Source organism: Sus scrofa, chromosome 13, assembly GCF_054392235.1.
Source record: "Sus scrofa isolate SSC_HxYL_T2T_F1_AM1 chromosome 13, Sscrofa_HxYL_maternal_Yorkshire_Landrace_v2.0, whole genome shotgun sequence".
Classification (NCBI taxonomy): Eukaryota; Metazoa; Chordata; class Mammalia; order Artiodactyla; family Suidae; genus Sus; species Sus scrofa.
Genome location: NC_139395.1, coordinates 158,426,224 through 158,442,825, shown reverse-complemented (window position 1 = coordinate 158,442,825; position 16,602 = coordinate 158,426,224). Strand labels below are relative to the sequence as shown.

General features: G+C 38.1%; 1 protein-coding gene across 4 annotated transcripts in view; it reads right to left on the bottom strand.

Annotated features, from left to right (window-relative positions):
- The window catches only part of LSAMP (limbic system associated membrane protein), a 626,714-nt gene extending 611,235 nt beyond the window's left edge, over positions 1-15,479 (bottom strand). For all 4 annotated transcript variants that reach the window (XM_021068414.2, XM_021068415.2, XM_021068416.2 and 1 more), the window contains 1 exon segment: positions 14,895-15,479. In XM_021068414.2, the coding sequence (XP_020924073.1) occupies positions 14,895-15,049 (155 nt within the window). In that variant the 5' untranslated portion in view covers positions 15,050-15,479.
- Between the last annotated feature and the right edge of the window lie 1,123 nt (positions 15,480-16,602).

Genomic DNA, 16,602 nt, shown 5'->3' with positions numbered 1-16,602 from the left:
TATAACCTACATGCATATTCCGCATATATTTTAAATCATCTCTAGATTACTTAGAATACCTAATACTATGCAAATGCTTTGTAACTAGTTGTAAATACAATGTAAATGCTTAAATAGTTGCTAAGTGCTCAGGGAAATTCAAGTTTTGCTTTTTAGAACTTTCTGGAATTAAAAAAAAAAAAAGTATTTTCCAATACACAGTTGGTGGAATCCACGGATGCAGAACCCACAGAACCCACAACTGGAATTACGGATCTTTCTTATTTTATTCTCAGAATAAACTTCTAAGATAAGAAGGCAAATATTATTACTATCATTTTCACTTTATAAATAAAGGTCTTGAGGTCCAGTAGGCATAAGCGTTTGCCCATGTTTACAAAGCTGGTAACTGGTAGAAGTGGTACTTAGAGCTAGGTATCCTGGCTCAGAAACTGTGGAATTTTCATTGTGTAATTAAAAATGTTCATTTTTTAAAAATCATTCAAACTGATTTGCTTTTTAAAATTATGCTCTGTTTAAATTACAAACCACCCTAAATTTTTTTTCTTCCTTCCTTTCTTTTTATTTTTTGAATGAGATATGATATAAACACACATATGAAAAATGCTTTTTTTCTTTTTTAAAAATTATAGTTGATTTACAGTGTTTTGCCATTTTCTATGTTTTTTTTTTTAATAGAGAGCTATAATTTGTCTCCCAATAGCTTGCAGCAATTTTCACCTTATAATCCTGTCAATAAAGGAAATCTTTTATCTTTGTGTCATATACATGGTAGAATAGTTGCTTCCTGGGTTTTTATCCATATATTGAACATGAGCAAGTACAGACTAGAAGAATCCTCTACCACCATCTATTAGGTTTTTTTGACATGATTATTTAATCAACTGAAACAAAAATCTAGTTCATTATGGACCCACAATCTGTTCTTAAGTCCATCAGGAGAAACCTGTCAAAATACAGATACTCAAAGTGAACGGCATTTTCCTGATCTACCAGTCTGGAATTTTTGTTTGTTTGAAAGACATTGACTGACCATGTTTATTCCCAGAGAACCTATGTTGGCGCCTAGTAATCACTGATTCCTTTTCAAAATGTTCTAGCATTTAGACTTTTGCCATTGCTGTGGTTGCTGATTTAATAGTATTTTCACCATTTATTTATAACTAGGACAATATTGAAACCACAAATACTGTAAAATACTTCCTGTTTTCCACAGGTTTTCAAATGTTAGCAATAGTATTTCTATAATCACACTATCAAGTTATTTTGGTGACACGTTTCCTACCTATGATTTTTATAGCTGAACTTATACTACTCTAATCACTTCTTCACATGCCTTGGGTCTTTAAGATTGAAAAAGATATAAAAGCATAATTATGATCACTTTACTTGATAAACAAAATGAAATTTCATCTACCTATTCTTCTCTTTCAGTGGCCATTTTCTCATCTTAAGTAAGAATGTTTGTTAACAAACACTAGATCTTTTGGTGACTGAGAATAAAAGAAAAAAGAAATTTACTCTAGAATTGAGACCACATATACAAAGAATTGACTTTATCTTTTTAAGTTATTCCTCATTTAGCTAAGACAGTATTAGTTTCTATCCCATAATACAAATAGAAAAAAAAGTTACAGGATTTTACTTCACTTTCTAGGGTATGAACTGGAGACTGGCATTTGCCGTCTACCTCTACAAGGATTGAATCATGAGCCACAGCAGCTGCTGACTCTCAACATCCTCTGAAAGGAGCTCAGGATGGAGATCAGGAGTGAGGCACTCTATGCTCTGAGAAAACTGGCAGAACAAGTCTTCAGAACAAGTCCTTGCATCTCCTCATATCTAAAAAAGCACTAAAATCTTTCATGAAGACATCTGCTCCTCGTGACTAGCAGCAACCTTTTCCAAAATGTGTGCTTGATTGCATAATAACTCCCTGCTTCACCAAAATCACATATATACTAGCCTTCCCCCCATGTTTTTGGATGGTTTTTTCAAAGATATCTGAAGAGATGCCTCCCGGCCTATAGTCCTCATTATGCCTGAAATAAAACAACTTACAACTCTCATGTTGTGCATTTTTTAAAAGTCAACAAGGGACTATGATAAGATGTAACAGAAATAAGAAATATTAAGTTTGACTTCCCTTACAAAATAATTTTTGTACTTGCATAATGATTAATTAAAAATAAAACATTAACAAAAAATTAATAAAGCCATCATGTGATGCTTCTTATATACTGCATCTGTTCACAAACTTGATAACCTGGAAAATTTGGTTTTCTGCAATAACTTTCCCAATCATTAGTGCATCAAATTTGTTAGGTTCCTACTAGGTTCCTTGTGCTATGACCCAAGTTCATAATAATATTCATATTTATATTTTGTGTATATAAATTTTCTGTACATATAAAAGGCTCATGTTTTTACTTTTTATATATAATTACAAATATATGCTGAAGACATTAAAAATAAAAATCTTGTGTTCAAACACATCTATACAATAAATTAACTATATTTGTGACATAAATTATTTACACATAACAGATGCTATATAAATACATACTCAATTTTGGATGAACTATATTTTGAGTTGTTTTATTTTCTATACAAGGATTAAGGTACTAATGTAAAAATATTTGTGATTCCTATACATTGACATTTATAAGATAATGTAGGAATTTTTTTTCCTTTTTTTTTTTTTTAGGGCCACACCTGTGGCATATGGATATTCCAGGCTAGGGGTCGAATCAGAGCTACAGTTGTGTAGGGGCCTACGCCACAGCCATAACAATGCAGGATCTAAGCCACATCTGTGACCTACGCCACAGCTCCCGGCAACACAGGATCCTTAACCCACTGAGCAAGGCCAGGGATCAAACCTGCAACCTCATGGTTACTAATCAGATTTGTTTCTGCTGCACCACAATGGGAATTCCTTTTTTTTTTTTTAATTTGAATATATCATCCCTTTTATAGCATCATTCATTTCTTGTGATGTACTCAATCATATTCAAAAACAAAATGTCACTTTACCACACCAACATGTTTATTTAAGAGGCAAGTAGGAATTATACCCATTTCAGACTTGAAACTACGGAAGCTAATTCTCCACTTTATACAGACAATAGTTTTTGTGGAACTAAGGTCTAAGCCTCTTGATGGTCAATCTAGAAGTTTCTCTATTCTAGTGATACCCTATAGACTTTAAGCAGTTCCTTATAGATATTTGTTCATCAGATTAGAGCCACAAAAGATACACAGGATAGGTCAAAAAGAAATAAAAAAAAATCCATTTGGGCCCTGTCTGCTTTTACAATTGGCTGTGCTGCTCAAAGCATCATTTGGGGGTCCTCCACCACAGATGACAGACCAGCCTTCTGGGCATTCATGTCCAAAATGAAATGCATGCACCTCATGTTATCTAATCGCTTCATTGGAATTTCAGCAAGCGCAGCTGTTTCCCATTCTTTTTGGAAAGTTGGGAATATTTTTGCTGATTTATAATGTTATTTAACGTGATCATCCTTGATTCCTCTCTTCCTTTTACCCTTCATCCCATCAAATCAACCAACAAGCCCCACTGAATCTGTCTTTAAAACATATAGCAATTCCATCCACTCCTTACCATTTCCTTGGGCATCAGCTGCCCAAGCTGAAGACTGCATCATCTCTCACCTGGGCTGAGGTGATAGCCTCCCAGCTGCTCTCCAGACTTGCATTTCGTCTCCACAAAGACAGCAGTGTTCTAAGTGCAGATCAGATCCTAGTGGCCCTGCTGAGTGAAGCCCTCTGTGCTTTCTCATAGCCTTCAGAATAATAACTAGATGCCCCACCCTGCCTAACAGGTTTCATGTGAAGGGGTCCCTGTCTCCTTCATCAAACCCATCTCTTTCCCATCTTCCACTTGGTCCTATACTCCAGCCCTAGCTTGCCTTTAATCTCTTCCTTGAATACCCCCAGTTTAATTTCCACCTTATAGCCCTAGCACTGTCTTTCTTCTGCTTGGAATGCTGTTCCACCCAAGTCTCCCGTATCTAATTACTTGTCAATCACATTTCCACTTACATGTCATCTCCTCAAAGATTCCTTCCCCAACTATCCAGTCCAAACAAGACCCTAGTCACACTTTGTCACATCCTTTTATTTTCATTGTATCATTTGATATCTTGATGTTTTATTCATCCATTTGGTTTATCATTGTAATCCTAGCACCTACTTCAATGTCTGACAATAGCAGGTGTTCAGTAAATGTTTGTAATGAAAGAAACAATGAATGAATGAATGGAAGTACAGGTAGAAAAAGTGATAGAAGGAAGTCCCCTTAATAACTGAAGGGGTTTGCAGACTGACAAGAACTTGTGAAAGAGAGACTTGGAGCACTAAATGGTATTTTGATGTAAAGGCCGAAATAAAATTACTCAGTACTTTTTCCTAAGCCTAATAAACCTTACACAATTTCCAAGTGGTAAGAAGTTTCATCACCATCAATTCTAGAATAAATAATGTATTGGAGAAATGAAAAAAATAGCCTAAATCTTGTTAATAAAAATAATAAATTTTAAAAAATCCATTTGTCTCCTAAGTTAATTTTCAGTAATAGAAAATACTTATCCTGAGATATGCTCATGCAATTGTATCATGAATGCACAAAAGATGACAGCAATCTTTGATTATCTCAAGATGAAGATTAGCCATAAACTGGCAGCCATAAGTGGTTCAAACCCGATAAAACAAACATCCAGATATACATATGCTCAAATGAGATGTGACTGAAGAAGCACAAATATTAGAAATAAGGAAACAGATTATTTTTTCCAATCAGGGTTTTCCTCTGGCTATTCATGACTTAGTGTTGAACTGCATCATTTTCATTGTTATTTTTTGTTCCTAGTAGGTAGTGTGGCAAATAGTAGCATGATTAAAGCACAACTTTAGAAAGCATATTATTAACCAGATAATTTCAAAATATAAACATTCAGTACAGTAATGCATCATCAAAAATTATAATGGAATAAATACTAATGCATTTTTTTTTGTCTTTTTAGGGCTGCACCCGTGGCATATGGAGGTTCCCAGGCTAGAGGTCGAATCAGAGCTTCTGCTGCCGGCCTCCACCACAGCCACAGCAACAAGAGATCCAAGCCGCATCTGTGTCCTATCCTGCAGCTCACAGCAACACAGGATCCCCAACCCACTAAATGAAGCCAGGGATCAAACCTGCATTCTCACAGATGCTAGTCAGGTTCATTAACCGCTGAGCCACAATGGGAACTCCACTAATGTATTATTGTATGATAAGCTGGGTTGCATTTTTCCTTCGACGTAATACAAATAATGCCCTTATGCATTATGGCAAGATGTACTAATGAGAAATGGGGATTATTACAAAGCTCACTGTACGTTCGAGCTGGAATTTCTCCAGGAATGATGAACCCTACACTGTAAAACTCAGGTAGACATCATTGTTCAGTAGAAATAATTACTTTGAGTCAAATGAGAGTGAGTGATCTTCCTCTTGTCTCATTTCACAAGAAATTAAAAGAGATGAGATGAATACACCCGCTGTACAACAATCCTGTTCCCCAATCCCCAACTTGGTCCCTGCAAGTCCACAGCCACCATAAAGGAAGAAAGCCTCAGCAGCTCTGTGAGGGTATCGCCCTTCCTTCTCTTACAGCCACCTGCGAGGCTGAGCTCTTCACATCTCCCCTCAGGAGCACTGAGTGACTCTCAGTTCTATAAGATGCTGCTAATCTCAGAGGAAGAAACATACTTTGTCTGGGTTCCTGTAACCAAAGCTTTGGGATACTTCTAAAACAACCCTATTTGGAGTTCCCATCGTGGCGCAGTGGTTAACGAATCTGACTAGGAACCATGAGGTTGCGGGTTCGGTGTTCGGTCCCTTGCTCAGTGGGTTAAGGATCCGGCGTTGCCGTGAGCTGTGGTGTAGGTTGCAGACATGGCTCGGATCCCGTGTTGCTGTGACTCTGGCGTAGGCCAATGGCTACAGCTCCGATTAGACCCCTAGCCGGGGAACCTCCATATGCCGCGGGAGTGGCCCAAAGAAATAGCAAAAAAACAGAAAAACAAACAAACAAAAAAACCCTATTTGACTTTTTCTGGAAGACTGAAAAAGGTGATTGATTTAACCACTAGCATACCTTGCTTCATCTATGTCTCCTTCTAATTAATTTGTTTCTTCGTTTATACACCAATTTGGCTCTGCTTGATTTATAGCATGAGACTCCCTCTCTGTTCAAGTCAGTGAACAAATATAAATCTGAATACCTATAGGTACCAAGCTAAATTCTGGAATAAAAAGGTAAAGTAGTTGAGATACCTGCCTTTGACAAGCTTATAGTACATCTGAAACAAGATACAAGTGAATATAATGTTTAAGTGTAGTAAATGATACACTGAGGTATGCATATACTGTAGTAATCCCCCTTCTGGGTATATACCTAAAGGAAACAGAATCAGTATCTCAAAGAGCTATCTGCACTCCTGTACTCTGCAGCATTATTGAAAATATTCAAGACATAGAAATAATCTAAGCATTCACTGATCTATGAATGGACAAATAAAATGTGAGATTTGTATCTACACACATATGATGGAACATTATTCATCTATGAAAAAAGAAGAAAATCCTGCCATCTGTGACAATATGCATGAACCCAGAAGACATTATGCTAAGTGAAAGAAGCTAGACAGAGCAAGCCAAATTCTGTATTATCTCACTTATAAACAGAATCCCCCAAAAAAAAATAACTTAGAGGAATAAAGTAGAATGGTGACTATCAGGGGGTTGAGGGAGCAGCCTAAGTGTGGAGATTTAGTCAAAAGGTACAAACTTTCAGTTATAAGATAAGTTCTGAGGATCTAAAGGAGAGCATGGTGACATTAATAATGCTGGGTTGTGTATCTGAAGTTTGTTTGGAGAGTAGACTTTGGGTGTTCTCACCACACACAAACACACACACACACACACACACACACACAACTATGTGAGGTGATGGATGTAATAATTTGATTTTAGTAATCATGTTACAATTTATACATAAATCAAATCATTCTATTACCTTAAGTATGTTTCCCCCACAGGAAAGTTCAGTTTTTATTCGTGGGGAAGAGAAAGAGAAGAAAAGAGGGCAGAAGAGGGGGGAGAAAGGAAAATAGAGAAGAGAGGAGGCAACGGGAGCGGAGGGAAAGGACAGGGAGAGGAGGAAAGAAAGAAGGAGGGGATCGAGGGGAGAAGAAGGCAGAGAAGAGAGGGAGAGACATTTTTAGCATAATTTTTAAGGGCGTAGAAAATGGTAGATCATGGTATAACATGCAAACCAAGAAGATAATTTTAGTGGTAATGTGGAATAAAGAGTTTGAAATGAGAATCCAGAGACATGAACTCTATTTCTCAAGTGGTCACTCAAATCTATAGATAATCAACTAAATTTTTCTCTTCTCAATTACACCACTTTAAAATGAAATGGAAGACTGCCTAATCTTCAAGGCTTTTCCTCCTCTCTTTCTCTTTCTCTCTCTCTCTCTCTCCATATATATATATGGAGAGAGAGAGAGAGAGATAGATAGATAGATAGATGATTGATAGATAGATAGATAGATAGATAGATAGATAGAGATATTTGTCTTTTTAGGGCTGCACCTGCAGCATATGGAAGCTCCCAGGCTAGTGGCCCAATCAGAGCTGCAGCTGCTGGTCTATGCCATGGTCACAGCAATGTGGGATCCGCGCAGTGTCTGCAACCTACACCACAGCTCGAGGCAACACCAAATCCTTAACCCACTGAGTCAGGCCAGGGATCGAACCTGCATCCTCATGGATACTAGTCGGATTTGCTACCACTGTGCCACAATGGATATTATCCTCCCCTAAATTTCTATCAATTTATCATATAGTAATTAACAAAATCTGAAGCAATGTTTTTTGTTCCGTGAAGGTTAGTCACTCATTAACTTGAGATTGTATTTTGATTACGAGGTGACTATAAAAAAAGTGTTCGCTCATCCTGCACCACTGATAAAAAACTCAACTATACTCTAAGATACATATGACTTTAAAGAACTTGAAAAAATTGATATACGTCTTAGAGCAAATGACCAACCTTGACCACAGATATATAAATAAAAAGCATATTTTATTGTTTTCTAATTTTCTAAGTTATTTCCTTCTGTGAACATAACAATAGTAACCTTATCAAAAGCTTACATTTATACCATTTTACAGTTAACAAAACACTTGGATAAACGGTATCTCGATCATAAAAATAGCTTGGGTAGTAGGCTAAGTAATTGTCAGTTATATTCATTTACTAGATCAGATTATTTCAAGCTGTTCATATCTTGGACTTCTGACTACAGCAGGGCCTCTGTTATCCATGGATTCTGTATCCACGGATTCAACCAACTTCATACTGAAAATGCGTGGAAGAAAAATTCCAGAAAGTTCCAAAAAGCAAAGCTTGAATTTGCCAGAGCATTGGCAACTATTTACATAGCATTTACATTTTATTTACAACTATTTACATAGCATTTACATTGTATTAGGTATTATAAGTTATCTAGAGATGATTTAAAGTATACAGGAGTACGTGCGTATGTTATATGCAAATACTATGTCATTTTATATTAGGAACTTGAGCATCTGCAGATTTTGGTATTCGAGGGGGGTCTTGGAACCAATCCCTGGCAGATATCAAGAGACGACTCTACTTGTTGAATATTCTGAACTTATATCCTTGATAAAAATTCTTTATCTTCAATATATAAATACATATCTATAAGTTTCAGCTAAAGATTGACCATTATGAAAAGCTGAATCCTACAGCTACAATCCTACAAACATATAGCTATTATTTTGTAAATCACATTTGTGGCAAATATGACAACGTAAGTACACAGAAGTAAGCCAGTTTGAGTAAGTTAGGACTGACAATACTTTCTCTACCTAAATATAGTCTCTTTTCTCCCATTAAAAAAAAAAATCTAAAATATCTTCCATATCTTACCTAATATAGAGACCATAAGACACCAGAATTTTAAAAATCAAGCTTTAATGCTATTTCAATAGATATTATGTAAAACGGATTCATAGTAAAATGAAATCACTCCATTTTCCATGACACTATAGGGATGAGATTGTGTGGGGAAAAAAATGGATCTATGATGACCTCTTTCCTCTCTCCCAACTGAATTTATAGATCTTTGCTGTTGAAATGTTTCTCAAACCACATACCATGACTATACTTTTTTTTTGGTACATATGTAATAAGTGCTGCCCCGAACATGGCTGTAAGAGAGATTTTTTACACCAGTAAAGCAGCAGTTCTCAACTCTTGGGTACATATCAAAATCATTTTTTAAGTACCAATGTCCAAGCCTCACCCCAAACTAAATCAATCAGAATTTCTGAAAGCAGGGATATGTGGTTTCATCATTTTTTAAAAGGTCCCCAGTAGAGTGTAATGTGCAGCCATGCTTGTGAACTCTCTAAAGTAGCATTTCTCCAACTTTAATATGCTTATTTATGAATCACTTGGGATCTTATTAAAATGCAGATTCTGATTCAGTAGGTCTGGAACAAACCCTGGGATTTTGGGTTTTAGCAAGTGACTATATGATACCAAAGATGATCATCTGCAAAACACATTTCTAGCAGCAAGACTTGATAATTCTCAAAGTGTGGCCCAGTCCTAAGGCATCTGCATCACCTGAGAACTTGTTACAAATTCAAACTTCAGCCCCACCAGAGACCTACCAGAGTTTCAGTGAATCAGAAACTCTGAAGTCCAGGGCCAAGTAATCTGTGTTTTAATGAGCACTCCAGGTATTTTGGATACACCTTCAAGTTTGGAAAATACCAATCTGAAAAAATTTAAAAAAAAAAAAGGAAGCAAAAAGAGCTCTCTAGAGTCTAAACAACACGCTACATGTGGTAGGAAAACCTCTAACACTTTATACTTTCTGTAGCACTTTACAATTCACCAAATTAAACTACTTTACCTCTTGCGGGCTCCTTAAAACAACCCCACAGAGTAACTACATTTCATCATTTTAGAAATAAAACTGAAGTTCAAAATATTTAAGAGATTTTCTCAAAGTCATGTAGCATGCAAGGACAGATCCAAAATTAGAGCCCAGCTTTTCTAAGTTGTACAAATTAACAGGCAGGTTATTCACAAAACAGGGGAAATAAGTAATGGCCTGAAAGGTAGGCTCTCTGGGGCTCAGGTGATGACAGCGAGGGGGACCAGTACACATTAAGGCAACCTCCCATCAGATGAGTCACAAATATCTGTACTTGGAGCTCTCAGAGACCACAGCAAAATGCACCAATCCTTCTTTTGCCTGAGTTTGCTATTATGTGGAACCAGCTTCAAAAAACACAAATGTTTTATCCCCACCAACTGATTTAGTGGACAAGTTCGGTCATCTTTGGTTGTTCATGCCACAATTCCACAAATAATTTATTCAAAGTCAAATTATGTAGAACAATCACCTTATGTGTGCTATATGTTATGTGTTTCATATTTACAGAAACACAAATCATAACAATTTGTATTTGTCACATGCGATTTGTCTGCTGTGTTCCTCAGGACATAAACCACAACAAGCAATATAAGGGCATAAGCATCCTTTAAAAATGTATATAATATGCCATATTCATAGACAATACATAATACACTTTACTCCACTATTTACCAAATACATTTGATAAAGGATTTAATGATAATTCTCAAAGTTTGGCCCAGTCCTAAGGCATCTGTATCACCTGAGAACTTGTTACAAATTCAAACTTCAGCCCTACCAGAGACCTTAAAGTATCAATAGTAACCTATAAATTTTGATTACCTTTAGTGAATTAAGTACAGAAAAAGAAAACTTCATAATTGTCTCAAACTCTTCCTGTAGACCCATGCCCAAAAAGTTTGTTTTCAAATAGTGAATTATAAGCAGTAGAAAAATCACATATTGTGTCAGGAGTACATTTGATTGTTGACAGTTTCTTTGTGAATGTAGGCGTGCCAGATGCTTTACAGGAGAGAAGCCATTTTTCCCTTGAAATTTGCAGAAAATCTTTATATTTTACTGTCAAATAATCATGTCTTTTAAATGTTTCTTCCGTTTCTATTAGTGTTGAAACAAACAAGGAAATAAAGACCAAGAATTTTGAAAAATAAAAATTTAAGTCTTTTAAACTTAGATACTTAGTTTCCTATACCTAACACTCATGGTACAAAAATGTTATCACCATGAAAGATATTACAATATCCTGAAAACATCAACTAGTATCAGAATTATGAAATAAATACAATTTCAGTACCTCAGATTTAAAATACTTAAAGTTACAATACTAGTGTGGAGCCTCTGCATTTTATCATATATGAACTTATGCAATATGTCCAGATATGCAAGCATACGTAATTTTTACAAAGTTACTTTACAAACAGATACATTGGGATCAATTATTTTATAATTAATTTTCCAGATACATGTGACAGATACTGAAAATATAGTCAGTAGGACTGTTAAAAATGAGATTGGATTGGAACACTATTTCTACTTTTCTCTTAATTTAAAAAAATAGCTACATAGTTTCAATCTGCCAAGATGAACCAAGAAGTGAATCCCTAATGTGTTCAAGGATAGAAGGTTGAAAGGACCAGTATGAGAAACTTATCTAGTAACTGATGAACTCCTGCACTTTTTGGGGGTGTTACACAGGTGGGCTCTGTTGAGAAAAGCAACTGAGACTTCCCCAAAGTAAAGTCCTATGGATAAATATGTCTCATACAAATGCAAATTCTGGGGCAGATTCTGGTTCGGTAGATTTAGGAAGGCACCCTAGGTGCTGCTGCTGCTACCACTGGTCTGTGAATCACACTGGTCCTTTGCCTTTGAGACGAAAGATGGTGTTGTGGTTTCCTTAAACTCTTAAAGAATCTCATAAAGGAGCTCATAAGGATTTAGAATCCCTTCTGGGAAACAACAGGGTTAGGTTAGCATACATAAGATTCTCTTTCCACTCTGTTTTGTCACCTTTATTCTATAGTTTTTCTTTTCTTTTTTCCAAAAGATAGAAATTACAGAGCAAGATCCCAAGACTAGTATGTACTTTCCTATCAAGATGCACATTTATATCAAAGATTATAATTATACAAAAGTAAGCATCAGTTGCACCCAAAAAACATTTGTTTCATGGAAGCAAGGCAGTGTAGGTAAATGTTTTGTGGACAGCCAGCCAAACTCCTGTTACTAGACCATCAAAATTACAAACCTCTCTTGTCTCCTGTTGCCATTTCAGATCATTCAGGGCCACAGACTCGCTGAGAGAGAATTTTTTTTTCCCCTTGCCATTTCACTTTCTCAGAGCCAAACATCTACTGTTGCTTCCAATGAATCAAGTTCTCCTCCCTCTCCTCCCCTGGAAGCCCATGCTCCTAGTAAAATGCCACAAATAAAGTGGAAGCAAGCCTTTCCCAGGCTAGACTTGTAAACAGAAAGCAAGAGTGCCATTCTTCACCAGGAAACTGACCCACAAAGCTTACTGGACTCAGTTAAAGAGATGGAGAAGAAGGTCAGCTAAGAAAACAAAGGGAACTCTCTCCATAGTTACTTCTGATAGAGCTCCATCAACCCAGAAATAAAGCCTTGTCCAAGGCAAAGGAAATAAAAAGAGGGCACTTTAGGTGAGGTCTGGGAAAGTGATTTACTCTCACAGGTGACTTCTCTGCATACCCTGTTGGTCTAGCTTCTCTTTCTCAGGGAATCAGTGCTTCTATATTTATTCTCTATTCCCACTAGCCCCCCCCCCCATTTCCACCATTTCCATGCTGCAATGTCTACTAAAGTGAAATGCTTAAAAAATTCCATTTCCTGGGAGCCACAGATACACAGTACATATATATCATATGTTTACATATATAGATATATATGTACAAGACTGCTTCTCAAAGACATAGACTTCTATGCATATAGTGTATGACAATATAAGACTTATTTTTTCCTTCTAAATTAACATTTAGATGCTTATCTAACTGATAAATACAGCTTAAGATATAGGTGATACTGACTTAGGAAGACCTTACAAAGTTCATGCACACTGAAATAAAAACTCACACATCTAGGGCCTTCACTTTCCCCATATTCACTCATATAATCAGTGAAATTAAATCTTTCTAGGGATAGTGTAAATTTATAGAGCGCTTCACTTGTAAAGGGTTAATGATGTTGGGGAATATGAATGCTAGCAGTTGAGACGGCATGCTTACGAGTTTGCAAAAACATTTTCTGCATCATGTCCAAATCCCTTTGCAAACAGATAAATTACTCTATAAATCTTATTACTCCATGTGGATAAATCACACATGCAGGCTTTACAGGACGAGCTAGAAAGGAAAATATGCTTTGGATGGGAGGATCTTTGGGATTCATAATCACTCAAAGCTCAGGAAATGAAGAAAGGAGTACTTACACTTAGGCTTTTCTTAGTTTTTACAATCCACAGCAACACACACACACAAACAACACAACATGCACAACACACACATTCCTCTCTAACAAGGCGAGAGATCCCAAAGCAGGACACTGTGACAGCCAACCAAATTTATTTCTGAGAAAAGGAAAGAAAACTTTGCTGCTGTAGGCAGCTCTGCTACAGAACAGCTCCCTGATGCCCCAGGGTTTATGCACTATCAGCTCCTCACATGCCGATTAGAGGTTTCTTTTCTATCAGATATGGCTTTTTATTGCCACAACAAGTAATATTAGCTAGATAGACAGACTGACACTGGGTCATTTTATTTGGATGAAATGAGATGTTAAAGGATCTCCAAGGAGAACATTTTCTTTCATTCTTATTTATTTATTTATTTATTTATTTTTAGTATCTGATGGAAATTCAAGTAAAGCTATAAAAAAGGACAAGTATATGCAGTGTATGGAGAAGGAAAAGAGAGAAGGGAAAATAAGGAAAACAAGCATGGAGCTTTTTAGAAAGAGAATTATGGCGAGGTTCCAACCGAGTTTCTCTAGCTCACTCTCCCTTATAGGGGTCAAACTCCCAAGGACTTAGGACTCTTCCTTTCCAAATTTCAATCCCAAATTATATTTCAGAGTTTGCATGGAGATAAGACTTTGAGGTCAATAATCAATTTCAAATAACATTTTATGCAGGTTAATTCTTTCCTAACCTCTGTGCTTAACACTCCAATTCTTAAATACCAGCAATCTGGCAAGTTCCTTTTTTCCCTTGTTTTCATTCTTATGTTGATTTCTATCCACATTCCAGAAAAGGCTCAGTAACCAACCAAAGTTCTAAGATTGATTTATTACCCTAGATGTCAATTATAAGATCCTCACAGAAAGTCTCCTATCCAAACTACTGCTTTGGCAAAGCAAGAGCTTTTATATACATATTCGCACGCGCGAGCACACACACACACACACACACACACACACACACAGATGCAATACTGTGTATCACTCTCTGAGAGCCATTATTCAAAAACTCTCCTTTCTCAATTAAGGAATCCCAACAAAACTCTTAAGCGCAAAGCATCTGCAATCACAAAAGCAAGAATACTGCCCAAATGTCACCAATACCATAGATGAAGTTACGCTCTTTCAGTAGGAGAAACAAGATCCTAACAACCAAAATTTAACAAACCCCACTGATCCTTGACAGGGACCAGAATCCCCTTGAAATTTGTTGGCAGATATAAGGGCCAGTCCATAAAAGGCATAAACACACACAAGACACACCACAAGCCTGCAGCATCAGGAGCTGGAGCTCAAGATCACACTTACACACACACACACACACACACACACACACACTTGTGCACAGCAGAAAAGTTGACTGAAAGCCCTACCTGAGGATGGCCGTGTCCCCCTGCCTCACGGTGATGTTGTCGGTGCCTCGGTTAAAATCCACGCTGCGAACAGGCAGTCCTGTGGGAAGAAGGCAGAGCAATCTCAGTAGGACTAGCGGCAACTGTTTCCGATCAGGCTGAACTCTGGCGACCATGGTGGCCACGCCGAGGTGCGGTGCAGGGTCCGGCTACTCTGGAGGGTGCGCGTGCTGCTCACGCCGAGAGGGCTTTACAAACAGAGGACTTTCATCCACAGCAAAAGCAGAACAGGCTTTGCCAATTTGTGGTCCTTTCCACTTTGCCTCTTTCTTTCCCTCACTCAGTCTCTTTCCCGTCTAAGACTTAACAAAGCCCTCATAAAACCAGAGCAGAGGTGGGGAAAAGTCAAAGAAACAAAATTTTAAAAGAGAGAGTGCAAATATAAAACCCTCTAGAAAGGATGGAGACGAGGCAGCAAAAAGGAAGGTGTTCTCTGGTCTCTGTGGCTGGATGCTCCTTTGCCAGCATCTGAGCTGAGCCTCTTCCCTCCGTAACCCACTTTCCTGGGCGGGCGAGGGATCCGGCACCCAGCCTGCCAGCGAGTGTAAAGAAACCCACACAGCCGCGCGGCAGCAGCCCAGAGTCTCCCTCCCCCTCTTCCTTTCCTGTTTCTCCCTCCAGTCCCTCCCTCCCTCCCGCCGCTCAGCACCTCCCCCGCCCCCGCATGGATTTCTACAGCCCCTCCACGTCATCCCCTCCGCCCTCCCCTCCCCTCAGCGTGGCCCCTCGCTTTGCACAACTGCCCCCTTCAGCAGCAGCCAGCCTCAATGAAAGCCTGATGCGCCTTTAGGTTGTCAGGACAACAGCTCCATCTGAGGTCTGGCTGATTTCCTTAAGAAGAGGGGAGAGAGCTTGGAGGTACTGTGCAAGAGAAAGGGGAGAAGGAGAGGGACTCAAGCTATAAAAGAACTGGAGAAAGAGTTCAGGAAGGGAGAGGCAAAGCGTGAAGAAAGAAGGAAAGGGAGATGAAAAGGAAAGAATGCCAGGAGAAGACAAACCTTGAGAGATGGAAGGAGTGAAACAGAGAACAGGAAAGCAGGAGGGGTGGAGGGGGGCCAGTGCTGAAAGATGGGATGAGGAATACAAAACAGAAGAAACTTGATGGTGAAGTCTAAGATTAAAAGCCAAAGTCGATTTCAAAACCAAATATTCCTGGCAACTGGCTTTTCATGCTCAAATCTTATTCATTCTTTCCTCTCTCCTACATTTTCTTTCACAGGATTAAAAAGGTTTAGTTTTTCTCCTTCCTTTATCCCTTCCCCCTCATGGAGCCCCCTTATGAAAGATGGATTGGGGACAATGCTGGTATTGAGTGGTCTAGGGTGTGAATGCTTGGTCTGTCTTTTCCAAGTGCCAGCCTCAGCAGCTGATCCCTGATCCCTAAATCAACCTCACTCTCCAGGAAACCCCTACTCAGTCCCAAACGAGGAACAGTATTAAGGGCTATTGTTTCAACATCATGATGCTATTTTTTTTTTTTTTTTGTCTTTTTAGGGCCACACCCACAGCATATGGAGGTTCCCAGACTAGGGGTCCAATAGGAGCTGTAGCTGCCTTCCTACACCAGAGCCACAGCAACGCGGGATCCAAGCCACATCTGCAACCTACATCACAAATCATGGTAACTCCGCATCCTTAACCCACTGAGTGAGGCCAGGGATCGAACCTG